The 21,268-nt window shown below is 45.1% G+C and overlaps 1 protein-coding gene across 3 annotated transcripts in view; it reads right to left on the reverse strand.

Moving 5' to 3' along the window:
• GSR (glutathione-disulfide reductase) overlaps positions 1-21,268 on the reverse strand; it is a 48,783-nt gene that overhangs the window by 17,283 nt on the left and 10,232 nt on the right. For all 3 annotated transcript variants that reach the window (XM_065595908.1, XM_008173573.4, XM_042856303.2), the window contains exons 6-11: positions 17,146-17,200; positions 15,441-15,540; positions 9,973-10,059; positions 6,568-6,729; positions 5,771-5,882; positions 3,289-3,420 (exon numbers count right to left, since the gene is read on the reverse strand). In XM_065595908.1, coding sequence (XP_065451980.1) covers positions 3,289-3,420; positions 5,771-5,882; positions 6,568-6,729; positions 9,973-10,059; positions 15,441-15,540; positions 17,146-17,200 — 648 coding nt within the window. The remainder of the gene's footprint in view (positions 1-3,288; positions 3,421-5,770; positions 5,883-6,567; positions 6,730-9,972; positions 10,060-15,440; positions 15,541-17,145; positions 17,201-21,268) is intronic.

Raw genomic sequence — 21,268 nt, forward strand, 5'->3', positions numbered from 1 at the left:
TCTGAGAACAAAGACAATTCTTTGGGAATACAAAGAATAGAGAGAGACTCCTTAGGTGAAAGATTCAATTGAACACATGGGAAACCAACATCTTGTACTTCTGTGGAAGGTCCTCCTGACTGAGAGACAGTCAGGGGTGAAAGTAGTTTAAAGGACTTACCGGTACGCTGGAGTCCTGAGTGGGGTGTGGCCTCAACGGGAAGAGGCGTGGCCTCAACTAGAAGAGGCGGGGCCTTTCAAGATTTAAAGGCCCTGGGGCTCCAGCTGTGGCTGGGAGCCCCAGGGCCTTTAAATCACCCTGGAGCTACCAGCTGCAGAGGCGGCTGGGAGCCCCGGGGCTCAGGGGTGAATTAAAGGGCCCGGGGCTCCGGCCACCGCGGAGCTCCAGGCCCTTTAAATCACCGCGGGAGCCCTGCCACCGCTACCCGGGGCGGCAGGGCTCGGGCTAGGGCTGGGGTAGCGGCTGCCGGAGCTCCGCCGGTGCTTTAAAGGGCCTGGGGCTCCCCACAGCGGCTGGAGCCTGGGCCCTTTAAATCACCGCCAGTCCGGTCTGGCACAGCGTACCAGCTCTTGACGGTACACCGTACTGGACCGTACCAGCTAACTTTCACCTCTGGAGACAGTCAGCCATGCTGGACCAAGAGCAATGGGTGAGTGAAACCATCTTAAACAGAGACTGTGCCTTGCTAGATAAGTTTTAGACTTTTAGATGTATGTATATTTCATTTTCATTTGCTTGCAACTATCTCTACCTTTATTTCTTTTACTTGGCATCACATAACTTACATCCTGTTGTTAATTAAGTTGTTTTATTTTAATCTAAACCAACCCAGTGCTGTGTCTGAAGTAATTGTTAACTCCAGCTAATGTGGCAAGCTGCTGGGTACTGTCTCTTTAAAGGAGCAAACAAACCTTATTATTTATCAGAGTGGTTCAGGAGAGGGCTGGAGATATCAAGGCAGATGGTTCTGGGGAAACTTGGGACTGAAAGTGTCCTGACGTCACCTTGCCAGGTATAACTACAGCTGGTGGAAACCAGGGTGAGGCTGTTGCGTTGCGGCAGGCTGCTGGGGTCAGAAGTGTTGGACCAAGGCTGCACAGCACACAGACACTCAGGGTACCCCGTATGTTTGTCTGCTGACTGTTTGTGTCCAGGCTACAAGCCACAATAGGAGAGCATTTAAGGCACCACCCATGGTTACAGTGCAGGAGGTGACAACGCCTTACTGGTCCGGACTGCAATCCAAAATGTGACCATAACTATCCCAAAACCAAGCAGTCTGAACGCAGGAAGTCACAGTTAAAGTTACAAATAAACAAAACCAACCACGTTAAGGTAAGAAATTAGTTAAGGACACCCAAACAACTATAACCCTGCTCTGTCAGACTCATCCAGCATCCCATGTGATTAAAACTCACTGAAATGTTGGGCACAGGCTACTTCTGAAGATTTTTTTTAAGTGGATTAATAGTCTTGTCCCCCATAACTTAAAAGTTTTTCTTTCAGCAGAAACCTTAACTCTGCCCTGTAGTGACATCATGCAAAAGCCATTCAGCTATGAGTAAGGCACTTTAGTGTTTGTGGACCTAGATGAAATAAAACCGATTTTGAAAGAATATTAGATTTTGCAACTTTCCCACCCCACCCAGATGGTGTTATTACCGGGCAGACTTAAGGTCGTTTGGGTGCCCTAACTATATTTTAATACCTAACATTAAACTTAAAAGGAAATTCAAACAGGCTTATCAATGAATCTCCTGGTTTGGGGATAGGTACACTGTAGTTTATCTTACATTACTGATAGGCACTTTCAATGTGTTTTTTGTTTGGAAATATAAGTTATAAGTCAGCCTGACTGATATTAGGTAAGGACACATGAACCCCAACTGTTTAATAACAGTTCCTTCCCAAGGGAAGTAGTAATAAATACACATCTCTTACATTGGGCTTAGCATGTTCAAAGCACTTTACAAACATTAACTGAATAACAGGGTGGATAAAAATCAAAGATTGAAATGATTAAAAAATTTCAAAAAAGTTGAATTTAAATCAGATTTTTTAAAAAACTGAATACAGGTTTGTTTTTAAATAAACCTATTGAAAATTAAATTTGAAATGATATCATGTATTAAGGCCTAAACTTTTTTTCATAGATTATAATATTAAGCAGTACATGTTTGCTGCCATGTTTTAAAGGAAGTCAAAGCACTGTACTGATGAACATCACTAGCTAAAGCACCTGGAACCAAAGTTTGTTGGTGTGCTAACCCATCTTTTGATAGCAGTAACTCCTTCTGCAGGTTCACAGAAAATATTTTCTTCTTTCAATTTACTCAACTAGTTCAATTGATGACTAGTTCAGTCAAAGTTAAGAAACCAACTGGAAGTTGAAAAGAAGGAAAGCTTGTTTTCCCCTTCCAATCTATGAATATAAACTAAGTGTGAGGGGATGAGATCGATTAGTTCAAAAATGATGAAAGACACGGTGACCAGAATCAATCAGTTCAATCAATCAACTACAGACAATACTTTTTGTTTAATAAATCAGCTAAGTTTTAAATGCAAAATATGTTCAGATAAACTCCCTCCCCCCACTTATGTATCCAGCACATTTAAGGTAGTTTTGTATAATAAAATTAAAATACTGTTTTTGTGCATTTTAATTGAATTTCCACACAAATACAGTTTGACACAAATTACAAGTAAAAAATTAATCTAGTAAAAAGTTAAGCTCTATTGTTTAATTAAATATGTATAGATCTAGCATATTGTCCTGGTTAGCAAAAAGCAGCACCAAATTGGTCCAGTGAAGGCAATGGGAAGATTCAATGGGAGTTGGGTTAGGCCCATAGTTAAACATAAATCCAGACTAAAACTCCTGCATCACCACATGCCTCCATCCCTGACTTTCAGGACCTACCTGCAGAGCTGAATATAGTTTCACATCCATTCTAGTCTTGGCCTCTGCTGAAACTGCCATAAGTGTCAGTGCCAGACTGCGATGGGGCATTAAGTGATGCACATGTCCACTAGCTCAGTTGAGGCCATGTACTTGTTCCAGGGGGGCCACACAGCCTTTCAAAGAGGAAGTGACTTCTGCTCACTACACACCTAGCCTCGATATGAACATGGTACTTACAGGTGAGAGGCACCATATCCTGTTACTGTCCTCCCCCCTAAACTGAATTTTAAGACAACATGATTCAGTTAATTGTCATGGCTATCATTACTGAAACACAGAACATGAATAAGGAGACACCAAAGCAGTGTTTTCACTGGGACCCTACCTTCCGTGAGTCCCACCGTTCCGATTGGCGGGTGGCTGAAGACCACGGTAGGAATGTTGCTGTAGTCGAGTTTGGAATCCTGCTTGCCTTCGAACAGTCTATGCGCCAGTTTCCTTCCAGCTGCTATTGCAACTGTAAGTATGGAAATAGGAATTCATGCTTACACCATCCAACACAGGCTAACAGTCAGATATCCTGCAGCTAATTAGTGGCCTGTACTGGATGATTTAGAGCAGGATCCAACCTTATATTTATGGACTGTAGAGGACAAAAACACCAGAAGGTTGCAACTGATGGGTAACATTTTCAAAATCACTTGTCGCTGAGGGGCCTAAGCCTCACTGAAAGCCGTTTAATGACTTGTCACGACTTTCAGTGAGATTTTGGCTGCTAAGCAGGTAATTCACTTTTGAAAATGCCTGGGCTACTCTTAAATGATACCTGCAGAGCTACACTGGTTAATGGGCATGGATGATGTTTTACCAACATAGCTGTGCTGCTATAAGCCCTAGTGTACAGGAAAGTTATACTAGCATAACTGTTTATGCCAATATAGCTTATGCTGGTTTGGGGACACAGCAACTATCCGGAAATAACTGAGCCCACACACGTAGGATTTTGCCAATATAGCTATAGCAGGAAAAACCCTCCTAGTGTAGACAAGGCCACAGGTGCTTTTGAAAATTTCCCCCTTAAACTCTGCAAATCCAGGGTTAATCTTATCCATGGCTGAGAGGCTCAATGTTTGAACCAGTGTGCCTCTGTGAAAAGAGTTGTTTTTCTGCTTTGGAACTTTGCCATAGGAAGTCATTGTGGGAGTCATCAGCGTACGGATCGTGTTTCTCTTTGTGATGTGTGGGGCAGCAGCTAGTATTACACCCACTTGGCACAAATACAACTGTGAACAAGCAAGGCCAGGGTGCGGCTTCATCACTACTTTCAATAATTCCTTTCCCAATTGCTTTGCAAATTTCTATATCCAGCACCTACATCTTTTGGTTTTTATGCTTGACAACATATGGAGTTTTCCCAGCACTCAGATACTATCAGCACCCGAATAAGGACGCCACCCTGAATCATGGGAAACTGTATTTGAGTGGTCCCCATTCTATATGGGCTCTGACCTGTTTTCTTTCCATACATGCTGCTCTCCTCTTCCCCATATCCCACTCCATGTAGCAGTGACTACAGGTCGTCTACATCAACTTTCGAAGGGGTAGCCGTGTTAGTCTGGATCTGTAAAAGCAGCAAAGAGTCCTGTGGCACCTTATAGACTAACAGATGTATTGGAGCATGAGCTTTTGTGGGTGAATACCCACTTCTTCGGATACATGTCATGTTGATGCATGTCATGCATCCGAAGAAGTGGGTATTCACCCACGAAAGCTCATGCTCCAATACATCTGTTAGTCTATAAGGTGCCACAGGACTCCTTGCTGCTTTTACATTAACTCTGTGCACACACATCCTTACCACTTTGCACACACCTGCAGCTAGCTCTGGGCAAGTGATATTTCCTCTCCCAGGAGCTATCAACTCCCTCCACTGACAGCTGGAGGGGCAGAGTGGAGAGGAGACACAAACCTTGCACCACCGAGGCCTTGAGTGGAGAGAGAGGCAGCATGAGGGGCTGTGCAGAAATAACTTGTGTAGGAGCAAAGGGAAGATCAGTCAGCCAAAAAAAATATGATGTATGTTTGCGAGTCAAGCTATGTTAATGCACAAACATTAAATTCAACATGACATTAATAAGTGTGAAGGCTGGATAATAAGGACACCAGATGGAGAGGGCAGCCTGTTGAACCATGCCACATTACACACACACTGCCAAAATATCTTATGCAGATGATACAGGACAAGGGCCTTTGGTGTCTTATCTGGTCCTAAAACAGTCAACGTGCTGCATGCATGAGCTGACACACACCTTGACCACCTCTGCCAGCTGGTATGTCAGGTGGATGGCAAAAATCACACAGTGTAGAGGAATTATAGCACCCAGCCTCTGAAAATGTTGAAAGGAGTTGAGCAGCAGGGGCAAGAAGAATGGATTTTTCCTCACCCACCCTCACACTTTAAGCAGGAGGAAGGAGAGGAGTTTCGATTGTTTTTAAATGGGGTTGGAAGTGTCACTGCAATTAATTTGTTTGTTTCTCTTTGCCACCATTAGGCTCTCTGGGGACTTGTGCTCCTAAGGCACATAGGCAGTTTTCAAAACCCCACTAACTTTTGGCTCCTATTTTTGAAAATGTTGCCCCTAGTGGCTAAATGTAGGTAAGTGAGTATATCATCACAGGTATGATGCGTGCGTCCGATGAAGTGGGTTGTAGCCCACGAAAGCTTATGCTCAAATAAATGTGTTAGTCTCTAAGATGCCACAAGTACTCCTGTTCTTTTTGCAGATACAGGCTGCTACTCTGAAACCTATCACAGGTATGGGATCCCCTAGGTGGCAGTACAGCAGAATGCAATACAGGCCTATTACCTGGGGTCAGGAGTGCTTTTCCACATACATCCCCGACAGCGTAGATCCCTTTCCTGCTGGTGTTCTGGAACTCATCGACTACAATGTGACCTTTAGCATCTAACTTAAGGTCCTAGGATTGGAAACAGCAAACATGTTAATATACACACTAGACATTATAGGGGGAAAATGTCAGACTCAAGGAACATTTCACAGTATCATACCCTGTTCAAAGTGACATTTACATTCCTACGAAATATGAAGCCTAACTCTGCAATATGAAGTTTAAAAATAAACATAGGAAAAAGTTTCACATATTTACTTTAATTTTTCACATAGTTTCAAAAGGCCCAACCAGTGAAAACAGTGGTGCTAAGAACAGTTTGGTCTCCCACCCTCTGCAGCGGTTACATCATTTTCAGCTCCAGCTGAACAATGTTTCAAGGACGAGAGTTATTTTATAATGCAGTGTCATCATTCATAGATGATTTGGCTATCAAAGGCACTGAGTTACCCTTGCCCTAATTTATCTATAAGGTCTCCAGTCAGTGCTGGAAGATGCAATTAAAAACTTCATCATACTTAAATATTTGTGGGTTTGTTTTCATACTACCCTCTTTAGCCCAGGGCTTTTCAAGTGTAGAGTATTATATGGGATTATATTATAACCTTGGCTGTGGTCCTGCCATAAGCTCCATGCAGATACAGGGGTCTGTTCCTGCTGAGGTAGGTCATGGAAGAACTGGGGCCACATATGCAAGGAGTTAATACAATGTGCATTTACATAATTACTAGGATATAAAGTCTTTCCATCTCACCAGTTTGTCTAGATTAAGCCCCTCAGTGTTTGGATTTCGTCCAATGGCCCACAGCAGACAGTCAACATCCAGGATTTTGCTAACTGTGGGTTTGTGACCAGGTGCAGAGGATATCACCGTTACCTCCAACACTCCAAGAGGAGATTTTGTAACCGATTTGACCTATTGGTAACCACAAATACAGATTAAGATTAAAAGAGGAACCTTTGGGGTGAGTCACTGTCACCAAAACCATCTTAAAGTAAACATGAAAGATCAAACCCAGCTATTTATAACTGGAGCACACGCCAAATGCAATGCCAATAATTAAAAAAATTATTTGTGCTTTTGCAACAAAATTTAAAGAGAGACTTGTAGACAATGTCCCAAATTGCATATGGTAACAGACGTTGAGCTGAGTATGAGGTGTTTGTTGGCCATGCTTACAGGATGGGGGACTCTATCCTGAGAATCAGTGACTCGGAAAAAGATTTGGGGGTTGTCATGGATAATCAGCTGAACATGAACTGCCAGTGTGACACTGTGGCAAAGACAGCTAATGTGATCCTTGGATGCATAAACTGGAGAATTTCAAGTAAAAGAAGAGAGGTTACATTACCTCTATTTGGCATTGATTCAACTGCTGCTGGAATACTATGTCCAGTTCTGGTGTCCGTAATTCAAGAAGGATGTTACATTGGAGAGGGATCAGAGAAGATCCACAAGAACGATTAGAGGATTAAAAAACATGCCTTTTAGTGATTGAGCTCCTGGAGCTCAGTCTATTTAGCTAACAAAAGAGATGGTTAGGGATGACTTGGTTACAGTCTGTAAATACCTACATGGGGAACAAATATTTAATAATGGGCTCTTCAGTCTAGCAGAGAAAGGTATAAACACGATCCAATGACTGGAAGTTGAAGCCAAACAAAATCAGACTTAGAAATACAGCATAAATTTTTAACAGTGAGAGTATTTAGCCACTGGAACAATTTACCAATGGTTGTGACAGATTCTCCATCAGTGGCTATTTTTAAAATCAAGATTGGATTGTTTTTTCAAAAGATCTGCTCTAGGAGTTTGGCGGAAGTTCTATGACCTGTGATATACCAGAGGTCAGACTAGATGATCCCAATGGTCCCTTCTGGCCTTGGGATCTATGATTTACCATAGCGTGTAGAGCCCGTCTTGGACTAGAACCCCACTTTGGTAGGCGCTGTATGAACAGAACAAAAAGACACTCCCCACACCAGGCAATTTACAGTCGAAGGTGCTCAGGACCATGGAACAGCAAGTCTATGGTGGCTTGGCTTTCCTTCAGTGGGCCAAGAGCCAGAGCCAAGATGGTCTCTGCATAGCTATGTCTGCACCCCCTGAGAAGGCAGCCGTATTAGATGCGTCCAATCTGTTTTAGAGTCATTCAGGAATTTGTCAAGGAGCTGATAGCCAGTGCCAAGGGAGAGTTATACCTGCCTGGTGAGTAAGGCCAGGTAGCCTGCAACCATCACCTGTGAGGTTGCAGAGAAGTAGGCCTCCCTGCCAAGCAGTCTAACCCCTACACATCTCCCTCCTGGGGCATAGATCATGACTAAAGCTATGATTTTTTCACCAAGGTCACGGACGTGACAGAATCTGTGACTTCCAGCGACCTCCGTGAATTCAGCCCGGTCAGCCAGGAGCTGCAGGGTTCTGTGGTTGGGGGTCCTCCAGAGTTTACAGCCGCCATGGGTGGCGGGGCCACAGCTCCAGGCCACCATGGGCAGTGGGGACCCGGGAAGTCCGAGCCACCCTGGGTGGCAGGTCCCCAGATTTCTGAGCCACTGCGGGCATCATCACCATCAAAGCTCCCAGCTGCCGCAGGTGACAGAAGTACCCCGGAGATCCGAGCCCTCACAGGCGTTGGGAGCCCCCAGAGCTGGGAGCAGCCCCCGCAGCTGCCCAACCTCTGCAGGCGGTATGGGGACCCCACAGCTGGGCTCCCCATTTTGTCAACGATATTTTTAGTAAAAGTCAGGGACAGGTCACAGGCTTCTGTGAATTTTTCTTTATTGCCCGTGACTTGTGACTTTTACTAAAAACATCCATGACAAAATCTTAGCCTTAATCCTGGTGCACCTAGATGTTTCAATTTCTCATTGACTTCTGGAACAAGGTAAGCAGGGGTGAGGGAGAGCTGAAGTGAAGACACATTCTTCTGAATGTGAAAGGAAAGCCCTTCTGAAGGGCTCAGTAGCATCCACCCGTACTCCTACATACTGGTCCGTGACTGGTTCCAGGGAACCCTCGGCTGCTGTGGTGAGTCTCCCCAGTTGTGGGGGTTTGAGAGTACGTGGAACTTCTCTTGCACTGCTGCCAGCATGACAGAAGGTCTCTTACCCTGCACAGGACATTCTTGAAGGTCAAGAGGGCACAGGGGTGCTTTGAGTCACCACTTGGTCTGGTGAGAGGGAGCAGGAGGAAGAGGACACTTATTTAGACCTCCTCTCCATCTCACAACCTGGTTCTTCTCCAAGGCAACCTAGGGCCTGGTCTGGTTCGTCATGCTGAGATTGGGAGCCCACACTGCCCAAGAGGGGACAATTCCATAGAGGCCCAGACAGCCACCTGGTATCTGCAGAGGGTGACTCCAGGGTGGCTCTCCCCCACACCACTGGAGGAGATGAGGACCCCAAAGCCTGTGTCTCTGGTGTCTTGGGGTGCTGAGGATGGATCCCAATTTTGGCTCCAAGACAACTCAAGGAGGAGAGAAGCTCTAATGTTTGGCCCTGAGACAGGAAAGCGATGCCTTGGAACAGCACACTGCCAACGGGGCAGAAACACAAAACAGTGTTGCAGTGTGATAAACCGCTAATAGGTAAGAACAACAAAAGCTAAAGAGCAGGACTTTTCCTTCGGGGGAGCCACTATAGGGGCAGATGGACTCCGCTAAGTTCCCACTCGCTGACATAAGAGAACTGAGACGGACAGGGGCCACACTGCCCTATATGCCCTTGGGTGTAGAGACAAGAGGGCATGCAGGGCACAGGCATGGCTCCACTGGTTGGTTCCAGACCTGCAGACACGAGGCACATGTGCACCATGCATAAGGTTCACATAGATGATAGCCAAAGCACTGTCTTATTGTGTGTTCCCCTTCCCCCATCTACTACCTAACAATGTTCCAGAGACAAGAGCTGCTGTGGAATTACATAGCAGAAAATGAAATATAGCTCCACGCAGGGCATTTACAAAGCATTGATCTAGGAGAGATAAACTAGAAATTTAGTATTCAGATATGAATATCTCACCTTGGCCATGATCAGATGCTATAACAGTGCTGAGGAAAATTAGGACATTTTAAGCAAAAATGAAATAAAAAAGAATCAAATTATGGGTCCACAGGAGAGACTCAGACCTAAATAACGAAGTGAGTGGGTAATACTGTACCAGTGAATGCTTCCAGACATCTATGCCAGCATTCTCCAGTTCCTGAGTGCAGTTTGCGCTGATCATTGAATCAAAAGTCCTTAACACCTGCATGGAAACCAATACAATCCATCAAGATTACATGCAATTTACTATGTTCCCATCTAAATGCTACTTTCACACACACCTCTAGTTTGTACCTATTCTTTTCTTGTTCTGTTGCAATCAAACAAAAGTTATGGATTGTGTGAGCGTGCCCATGGTTCTGTAACTACATGGTAATTAGGGCAAACTACTTTAGTGAAAAAATGGTTATTAACCTTACATCACTACTGTTCTTTGAGAGTGTTGCACATGTCCATTCCACTTAGTGTGTGTGCGGGCGCACAGTTGCCAGAATTTTTTCCCTTAGTGGTACCTGTTGGGGTGGCTCAAGCACACTTTGCTGGTGCTGGTCTGAAGGGCCAGCAGACCGTGAGCCCCCTCAGTTTCTTCTTTCTGGAGACTCCGATGAAGAGGGGTTGGGGGAGGGGGGTCGTGGAACAGACATGTGCAACGCATCTCGAAGAACAACAATTACGAAAGGTTAGCAGCTGTTTCTCTTCTTTGAGTGATTGCACATGTGCATGCCACTGTTGGTGACTCCCAAGCAGTTAAACAGACACTGGGATCGGAGTCCATGCACACACAGAATGTAGTACAGCTCGACAAAATTTGGCATCATCTCTTCAGTATTGGCTGATGGTAGGGTGACCAGACAGCAAACGTGAGAAATCGGGACAGGGGGTGGGGGGTAATAGGAACCTATATAAGAAAAAGACCCAAAAATCGGGACTGTCCCTATAAAATCGGGACATCTGGACACCCTAGCTGATGGGGTAATGGAAGGCGAAAGCGCACCCCAAAGACCAGGTAGCTGCTTTACAAACATCCTTAATAGGGCCTTTTTTGAAGTTGGGGGAAGGGATGCAGGGGTCTGCCACAGCCCATTAACTTGATCCAGAATGCCCTCACTGAGAGGCAGGGCCACTCTGGAAGACCTGCAATGCTAAAATATTGACCAGATGGTGAGAGGATTCTTTACCTTCCTCTACCTGTATGCCCAGACTTAAGGCCACCCTCCCACAATTCTTGGTGTGCCTTATAGTCATCTGGTGCAGACAACATGCCCACTCCTGAGACTGCATCATCACAGGGGGAGGAAGAGGATGTCAGAACTGGAAGTAGATGCTCTTCTTCCATTTCTTGATCTATAGGGTCTTGTTGAACTGGCTCTTGATGTCCTGTATTGGGCTTGGTACTGGAGTCAGGAATCGGTGCGGTCTAGTGGGTAGGTGCCACATGCCTTTCCGATGCCACGGAAACCAGGGAAAGCCCCCTTGGATTCCAAAGATGCCATTCGACCAGCATAGGCCCCCAGTGACCTCCTGGCCAACCACTCGATGGTACTCCTGTGACCCGATCTATGGAAGGGTAGAAACATCTAGAGGAGAGATAGCAAATGTGACTCAAAGGATGGGAAATATAGGACCCGACTCTTGATTCACAAGATAACTCTCCTTCCACTGACCATGGATGCACCGTTCTAGACAGAGCCGGCGACTGGTGCCAAGGTGCAGAGGCCCACAGAGAAATAAACATTGCAAGTTTTCCCTTTGACCGTACCAAAGGGCAAGCTGCCAGTGGTACATAAAGCTGGCATGGTACTGAGCATTGTAGCAATCCTGCTGGTTCTCCTGCGTCCACTGGCACTGACAGCATCAACTCTTGTACTATTGGCAGTACTGGCACTGACATGGTCAGGAGGACCCTGGCAGCTGCAAATGCCTCTGGTGTGATCTGTACTGAGACAATGTCGGTATGGTGTGGTGCCACGGTGTGGAGCTCCTTCTGGCTCTGGACTCGACGGAACCTGCCAGGCACCAGAGTCAATGGTGCCATCTTGTGCAGTACCAAAGCAGAGGAATGCCTAGACTTCGACAGCATTCTACTCTTTTCCCCCATGCTTAGCAGAGTTTGGTGCCGAGGACCTTCCTCTCTTGGCAGTCTGCTTCTTAGGCACTGGAGATAGCGAATGGCATTGGGACTCAGGCACGGTAGGAGGCGCACTCTTTACCAACACCGAGGCATTCAGTGCCGAGTCTGACTGACCTGGATCAGATGCAGGTCTCAAGGCTGCCTCCATGAGCAGAAACTTGAGCATGGCTTCTCAATCATTCTTCATGTGATGCTTAAAGTCTCTGCAAATTTGGCAATGCTCCTCAATACGAGCTTCCTTAGGGCACTTCGAACAACTTGAGTGCAGGTTGCTCATGGGCATAGCCTTATTGCAGGAACTTCAGGGCTTGAATCAACTGGGAATCAACCAAAACCCTCAGACGGGGTAAAAACCAAACTAACTAAACACTAATAACCTTAATGCTGGTGCCAGAAGCATGTGGCAGCACAGGGCACTTGAGCCACCCCCATGGGTCCCACGGAGGGAAAAATTTCTGGCAACTGTGCGTGGGGTGTGCACACACCAAGAGTGGAATGCTCACGTGCAATCACTCGAAGAACTGATTTTGCTCAAACTTTTTTAAAAAGTCCTGAACTGAGATAAGGCAAAGAAGGTGCCAGCCCAAACACATGCTCTTCTAGTGAGATCCATTGCATATGGGTGTCAGTGCAGGAATGTGCTTTGTTCATTGTGGGGATGTCCACAATAGGCTTTTCTCCCAAAGTTTCAACTGGGCTGGCAAAGAAAGTGCCCCCAGCAGGCTGACCTCTGTGCAGGTCACTGCCCTGTTGCCCCACCCAAGGCAGCAGAACAGCACTGGTTTTACTCTGTCTGAGCCTCTGACAGTTACAGAGACTGGGACAAGGATGTCTCAGGTATTTGGGCCAACAGCAAATACTTTTGTCCTGTATCCTTATAATTTCCTCCTTCTTCTCTTAAAAAGCTAGGACATTAAATAGAAATGATAATGGTGAATTAACCATTATTAAAGAAGTTGCACAGTCAAAATCAGAGTCATGAAATGCAGAGGTTAAAGGCAAGCTGTAAAAGGAAAAAAAAAAAAAAAACAAGGATTTTCTCTGCTTAATTCTGACATTAGAAATTCAAGTGCTGTGTACTCCAGAAGATACTGTTGACTGGAGGCCTAGGCCTGATCTAAACAAGTTAAATCAGTTTATCAACCCTGTGATAGTTGGGAGATGCGTGTATCAGATTAGGAATTACAATCTCATTCACAAAATAAAAATGGAACAGTTCTTGTGGATTAGAGCGGACATTTTGTAGCAGAACCTGGGTCTGGAAAACTGTGACAGAGCCTTCAAGGGACATTAACGCTCAACGACTCTTTACTACAGAAACAATAGGAGTTCTGCTGACAGGGACACTGACTTCGAATAGACCCTACCTAAAAGCCTGTGGAGAGGAGGGGGTTGGAGCCAGGAAATTCCCCAGTGGAAGTGAATGGGCAAGAGAGTTCAAAGAATGGTTTGAAAGGAGACCACTCTGTGAAAGGGGACCATCCCATGGCTACCAATATGGGCTGGTCCCTGCTCTCTGGACGGACACATCTGTCGTGACTGGATTCAACCACTGAATCCCATGCACTTCTAAGCTTGCGGGTATGGATAGTGACTGGTCACTGTTCCTAGCTAGGTTTCTCAGGCTCCCTCTGAGATGCAGACTCTGTCTGACAGCCTTCTTGGGCAGTGAGACCTTGGAATCAGAGCAACAGCCCACCTAAGCCCCCCATGCTTAGACAAACTCCCCCCAGACTCCAGCTTGGCTATGTGAGCTCTGATTTCCTAGTTACAACCTTCAGGGACAATGTGGCAGTAAAGCAAGTAACTCAGGCTTTGCAAAGGAGTTTCTTACACTTTACTCTGTAACTCTTTCGTGCTTGTTTCAGATCTATGGAAAACAAACTCCTGAATGCAATCCCCCATCTGACCTCACCACTCCCAAGAGTCCTGGGATTGGTACAAGTCCTTAGGGCTCAACATCCCGCTGGCGTTCCTGCTTCTGACAGTGGAGTGGAGGACCCCTTCACAGAGAGCAGCTTCCTTGTAAAACTGTCTGTTCCCTCTCTTACTAATGAGCTTCTGCCGGGGAACATCCAGGCTCCAAAACATACATACATGTGCACACAACTTCTGGGTAGAAAGTCCATTCAAGGTCAGTGGCCCTTTGGTAGAACCCTCATTGTTCCTGTATGGCAGAGTTGTTCATGCTGATGTCCCTTGAATGCTCTGTCACAGCTTCCCAGACATAACCCTTGCTACAAAACGTATGCACTAATCCACAAGGACTATAATCATACATGGCATTCACAAAACAAAAATGGAATTCCTAATCCAACAGACACATCCCCCAGACTGTCACAGAGCACTTGTGTGGGCACTCATTTTAGCTTAAGTTAAGTTAAAGAAATGCAAGGCACTCTTAGACTGAAGAGCATCCACACAAGGAGGTGGCTCTGATCTAACTACAGCAACTTCAAACCCATTTAATTAAGGTTTCAGAGTAGCAGCCGTGTTAGTCTGTATCCGCAAAAAGAACAGGAGTACTTGTGGCACCTTAGACACTAACAAATTTATGCATCCGAAGAAGTGGGCTGTAGTCCACGAAAGCTTATGCTCTAATAAATTTGTTAGTCTCTAAGGTGCCACAAGTACTCCTGTTCTTTTTCCATTTAATTAAGTTGGTGTGAAATGTGTACAGACACGGCCCCAGTAAAATAACATCACAAAAGTGAGAGGAGTGAATGCTGAGTAACTGACAGACTGTTTAGAGTTCTGTTTTTGTTTACACCTATTTAACGCTAGCGTCTAATGAAAATTTGGGAGGAAGTCTGTGAATAGATTCAACACCCCTTGTGTTGTGGTTAGAAAGCTGACAATGCACATCTCCTGACAACCTCAAGAAGTCTTCCAGCAAAAAAACAGGGAGGAGCAGACATGTCATTCCTGTTATTTCTAAAGAAAATAAGAAAAAAACATTGACAAAAACCTAGACATTTTTTACTTATAGGGCTCAAGTGCAATGTTTAGAAATCCTTTAATAGTGACCTTTAAGGTTCCTACAGGAGTAATAAGTAGCTCACATTACAGACACCTTCTCTAGTATTTTCTATTATTTTCTGTCTAGCTCAATATTCTGTTTTAGACCATAACATACAAAACATGCTACATGGCCCAGTTATTACTGGAAGTTTAATTTTTGTATCTCTTGGTATTGAGATTTTAACTCTGTAACTTGAACGTTGCATTACAACTTTTTGTATGTTATTTATATTACTAAGTCAAATCAACTTCTCTAAATTCATGTGATCAGCCACAACAAACTGCAAGTTATTCTGCCCAGCAATTTCATTTGGTTCAGAGGCTCAAAATGCGTTCAGCCATTTAGGGCACAGAAAGCATCTATGCTATTTTTAACTGGTACGGAGATCACTGGAGAAGTAAGCAACAGTGGATATTATGATCTGTTGTACCTTGTCATGACGTATCAGTAAGGATGTCTTTGATCCCAGTGTGGAAAGGATTCCGGCGATCTCCACAGCAATGTATCCAGCACCAACAACAACACTGCGCCTGAGGAAAAGCAGCACGATCACACATACAGCATCAGAGATAACAGAACAGACCTTTGGCACTGGTTCTTACTGCTTGAACGAAAGGACAAGGTGTCTCCTGTAATCCAGACATGTCTTGGTTCTGGGACTATTTCACATGTGACGTTGCACCCCACCGCTACATTATATGTTCTTTCCAACGATCTCAGGCTTTAACTCAATGGCCACATATGTTGTAAACCTACTTTATTAACTACATGCTACAAGAAAACCAACGCACAAAATGAGCCATCTTACACTGCGTTTTGATGGGGTATTGATATGGTTACCATGACAGTTGTTTTTGGCTCACTTACAAAGCTATGATTTTAAGTCAAGTCAATTTCCCCCCAACCACATAAAGGAAGATTGAAAAGGAAAGCAAGATGCCATTTAAGGGTCAGGCACGGGTGTGTGGCTGCAGAGTGGTTATGCCAAGCAAAAGTTGGCATCCTCTCTTGGGCGGGCAGGGACACTCTTGTCCATTGACATTGGGTCAGGCAGGAGACCAGGGAGTTGGAGGCAGGGTGAGTGAAACAGGCAAAATAGCAGGATCAGCCGAGGCATGCTCAGACAAGCCACCGGGGAGCCTGTACAAGATGCCTGGGCACAACGTCAATCCAGGGGCTGAGGCTCAGTTGGCCTGTCCGCCATTATTTTCTGCTCCAAATGGAGAACCTAAGAAAAGCTAGAAGAAAGGCACAGACACCAACACAAAGAACAGGATGCCATGCTCTGGATGGAGTCTCTACAGTTTCATATCTTTCCCTCGTTCATGGGAATGAACCAGTCTCTCCCAGCCTCTCAGTCTTCCCATAATCCCAAGGGCGCTGTCCATAGGTCTTAAATCATTGCAACCTCCTTCCTAAAGGCAGATTGTCAGCAGGTGGGTTATGTTGTCACCACACACACTGGGGGCAGTGGTACATGTACTCACTAGCCAGTATTTTAGTCATGGGGACTATCCTTCTGGCTGTGAAGGTTGCATGGGACTCCCATACGGCTTTAACAGTAGCTGGAGAGAATGTGGCAAAGCAGTGCCAAATAAGTCACTCCTGCTTCTCCAAGGGCTTAGACCAGTGTATCACTGTCACTGACAACTAAAGTCTTGTAACCCATTATGACCTGACTACAAATGACAGGTTTGGGTCTGAAAACTACCCAACCTTCTTGGGATCAGGCCAGCTCTCCTCCTGCCCATGGGGTCGGCACAGCAGTGGCTGCGTGCCCTGCTTCTGCCACTCACTGCGCTGGGGAGTCAGTCTGACAATGAGTTGCAATGCCTCTCCACAGCACATGAAAGACAAGAAGCAAAGATTCAAAGAGCCTTGTGCTGCTCTAACGTAGTTATTTAAGAAAAAAAGTCCTGTATTTTAATAAACACAAGGCAAGGGGTCAGAATCACCTCTGTCCTGGGTCTTTCTGATCAGGCGGTGTTTTATACCCATTTTGCACAGGAATAAGTTACTGCACAGGGGCAGGGTACAACAAATTGAGTCCTGTGTGCTTTGCTTTGAGCAGCATGCTGAGAGCAGCCTAAGATAGCAGATTTTGCTACTGAGAGTCTATTTTTTGGTTTGCTTACCTGGGCAATTCTTCAAGTTCAAAAAACCCATCACTGGTGATTCCCAAGCTGGCACCTGCAAAGTAAAGTTCACACAAACCATGACATCAGGGCCACCCAGAGGATTCAGGGGGCCTAGGGCAAAGCAATTTCGGGGGCCCCTTCCATAAAAAAAAGTTGCAATACTATAGAATACTATATTTTCGTGGGGGCCCCTCTGGGGCCGGGGGCCTGGGCGGCCCTGCATGACATGCTCTCTCCCAGTAACAAAACTCTGCTTTTTCTTAGCAGCATTTGTGCATTTCAACACAACATTGTTTCGTTTAGATTTACATTTCTTGCTGTTAGCATTTATCAGCTTTACATACAAACTAATCCCAAGCATACAAACATTTGACTTGTTTTTAAAGCTCATTTCCCCACTTCAACAGTGGAAGAGAAGGGGCACCTCTTTACTTTGCAAAACTGAGTTTAGGATTGAAAGAAAGTATTGTAAGCAGAGCTTGAAAAACTTCCCAGACACCTGCTTGCCCAAAGAGACTATATGCCTAAGCCCACCACAAGAGTCATGTCCCTAAAACTATGCAAATTTTATTTGCATTGACACATTTTCATTCTTCCCAATTAATCAGTTTGATCGCCCCACAAAAATCAGCTCAACTCCACTCGTTCCTCCTCAAATCCAATCAATTCTGCTCTCTCTACCCCCTCAAAATCCCCAATTCTGTTAACCCCAATCAATGCTGTCCCTCAAAGTGTGATTAACTCTGCTCCCTCGTCCCTGTAAAAGTCAGTCAGTCAGTTCAGTCTTGTCTTCATAGTAAAGAAAGTGTATTTTAACATGTTAGCTCACACATGTTACAGTCCTAGTGTAGTTGTAGTTTTAACAAGGTAAGTTGTAGTTTAACACTAGCTGTCACTTTGTACTAGCTGGTGGAGGTGAACACTAAGATTGTAATGGGTTACCTATCAGGCTTTAAACACACCTTTTTTCTAGTGCAGGCAGGACCTAAGAGGCTGCTCTATTCCTTGCCAAAATAACCGAGGGATGTCTACACTCCGAGCTGGGGATGTAATTCCCAGCGCGAGGTGACATACAAGCACACTCAGACACTAAAAATAGAGTGTAAGTGTCAGGAGGGGCTAGTCACCCCAAGTACAGACCAGTCCAAGAGGCTAAGCACATATTTGGGGTAGCTAGCTCCTCCCACCACTCATGCCACCACGGCTACACTCTACTTTTAGCATGCTAGCTCAGCCAGAGCTAGTGCAGGTATGTTTTTTCAAGCTAGAATTTACACATCTAGCTCAAAGTTTGACATACTCTTAGCGGTACCAGTGCTGATATGCTCCTTATCTTTCTTCTTCCTTGGGCTAAAGAAAGAGCAGTGCAGAAAACTGTTCCACTGTCTTCAGTCCCCCTCCTTTCCACAGAGGGAGCCGGTAATTCCTCAGCTCCATTCATTCACGAAAAAATCTCTACGTACCTCATGCACGTTGGAGAGTTTGATTTTCAGGCTGTGGTTTTAAGTAACAAAACAGGGAAAGGTAGAGCAGATACTAAAACCTGACTGATGACCTCTAATTTCTTTTCCCCCTTAAAAAACTAAACCAAAACAACACATTAAGATTATAATGAAAGGGTTTCCAAATATTTTTATTGAGGACATTCAGACGGTATGTAAGGTTTCAAAACTACTAAGATCAATACCAGTTTTGCTTCTTTAGAAAATAAAAAATCCTTCTTTACATATTATATATTTTTTTAAACCTTAAAATCATCAGGGATGTCCAGACTGATTTCATTCTGTGGGAGGGTTTCCTAGAATTCTCAGGGGAGGTATAATGAGAGCGCTCACACCAAGTGGGAAGGGCCTTGAATTTTTAACAAAGACTTCCCACCTCTCAATTGCATCTGAAGAAGTGAGGTTCTTACCCACGAAAGCTTATGCTCCCAATACTTCTGTTAGTCTTAAAGGTGCCACAGGACCCTCTGTTGCTTTTTACAGATTCAGACTAACATGGCTACCCCTCTGATACTTGACACCTCAATTGTTAGTCAGAGAAGTTAAATAAGTATTAATAAAAAAAAAGTTTCAAGCAGGGACTAGAAATCCTTTTGCTCAGCTTTCTAGCTCTGGACTGTTGATACTAGCTCTTCAGTCACCATAGAACTCCAGTAACTCCTCACTTAAAGTCGTCCCGGTTAACGTTGTTACGTTGCTGATCAATTAGGGAACATGCTCGTTTAAAGTTGTGCAATGCTCCCTTCTAATGTCGTTTGGCAGCCGCCTGCTTTGTCCACTGCTTGCAGGAAGAGCAGTCCGTTGCAATTAGCTGCTGGGGGCTTGGAACCAGGGTGGACCGGCAGCCCCCCCATCAGCTCCCGCTCACCTAAGTTCCCTGTGTGGCAGTTGCCCAGCAGGCTAGCAATTGCCAGCAGTTCAGCTGTCCCTCCCCCCACTGCCATGTGCTGCTCCTGCCCTGTGCCTTGAAGCTGCTCCCCGAGACTCCTGCTTGCTGTGCTGGGGGGAGGAAAGGAAGAGGGGGGCTGTCAGGGTGTCCCCCTGCTCCTGCACCCCGCTTACCCCATCTCCATAGAGCGGGGGGGGGGGGAGAACGACACACGACAGGGCTCAGGACGGAGGGAGCATGCTGGCAGCAGCTGCGGCCTCAGCAAGCTGATCTAATTAACAAGGCAGTGTACCTAAGAGTGGGGTCAGCGTACTTAAAGGGGAAATGCGCATCTCTCTCTCACACACACGGTGTGTGTCTGTCTGCGATGCTGTCTCCCCTCCCTCCATTCCTGATGCCTTGTAGAGTGTGAGAGTTAACCCTTGAGGGCTCAGCCAATTGCTAGTTCATCATTTAGCAGTAAGGCATTCCCTGGGAAATATCCCACCCTCTGACTCCTCCATCTCAACCAAGCTTCACAATCATCATCACTGTCTAATTTGTTTAAAACTTATACTGTGTGTATATATATATATGTGTGTGTGTGAGTGTGTATATATATATATGTGTGTGTGTGAGTGTGTATATATATATATCTTCTTTTGTCTGGTGAAAAAAATTTCTCTGGAACCTAACCCCCTCATTTACATTAATTCTTATGGGGAAATTGGATTTGCTTAACATCGTTTCGCTTAAAGTCGCATTTTTCAGGAACAGAACTACAACGTTAAGTGAGGAGTTACTGTATGATGTCAAGAGTGAAGCCTGCTTGGTGTATGCAGTCCCCTTACTGACACACACATGGTGCAGAATCTCAGCTTTCATTTTCATGAAGTACATTTTTAGTCCTCATGGGTGCAAAAAATATGTTTAAAATGTGAGCCAATGCAGTGAGCTCTGCCTGAGACTACAGGGAACCTGAAACAAGGGCTGAGAGCTGTGAACTCTCCTGCCATCATTAATCTCATTTGAACATAAACGCTAAAGCCCAGAGATGGCACTTCACAGACAAAGGTAACTATTTTGTAGAGGGTCATTCTAACAGCTGAAACAGGAAATAGATTGAGAAAGAAGCTCTCAAAGTGGTGTGAATTAGGAGCTGCTGCCAGGAAGAAAATACCAAGAGAGGAACAGAGGATACACCCTCAAAGCCAGGGTAAGAAAATAAACAGACAGGAGGCTGGGGAAAGGGAAAAAAACAAAGGGCAGAAACAGCAGGAGTCCTCTCAAAAGGGAGCAGATTCTCCAAGCAGTGATACTGAATGTGACAGTAAATAATAACTAAGTTTAATCACTACATAACGGCCACACTCTACCTCTGATCTTTGTGCAACTCTCATTGACCTCAGTGGGAGAGCCACTGTGGATTAAAAGAAGTATTCGGTTATACATTCAGACCCAGTCCATAAATTTGGAACTCTCTACCAAATGGGTGGGACACCCCTGCCACAGAGCCTTCCAGTCTACTCAGGATCCAATTTTTCTAACAAGTAGGACAAAAAACCCGTTAGCTTTCTATATCATAAACAGGCACAAGTGCTCCCTGTCACTCTGCGCACCCTTTGCAGGTATGTCCACCCTCAGCCTCCTAAGTCTGGAACAGTCTCTCTCATTTCCACAGCCATAACAAACCAGAATGCTTTCCATAAAAAATGCAAAGTGATAAAAGCTTCAGGTAGCAAAGTTCAAC

The sequence above is a fragment of the Chrysemys picta genome, chromosome 5 (genome assembly GCF_011386835.1).
Source record: "Chrysemys picta bellii isolate R12L10 chromosome 5, ASM1138683v2, whole genome shotgun sequence".
In the NCBI taxonomy this organism is placed as follows: Eukaryota; Metazoa; Chordata; order Testudines; family Emydidae; genus Chrysemys; species Chrysemys picta.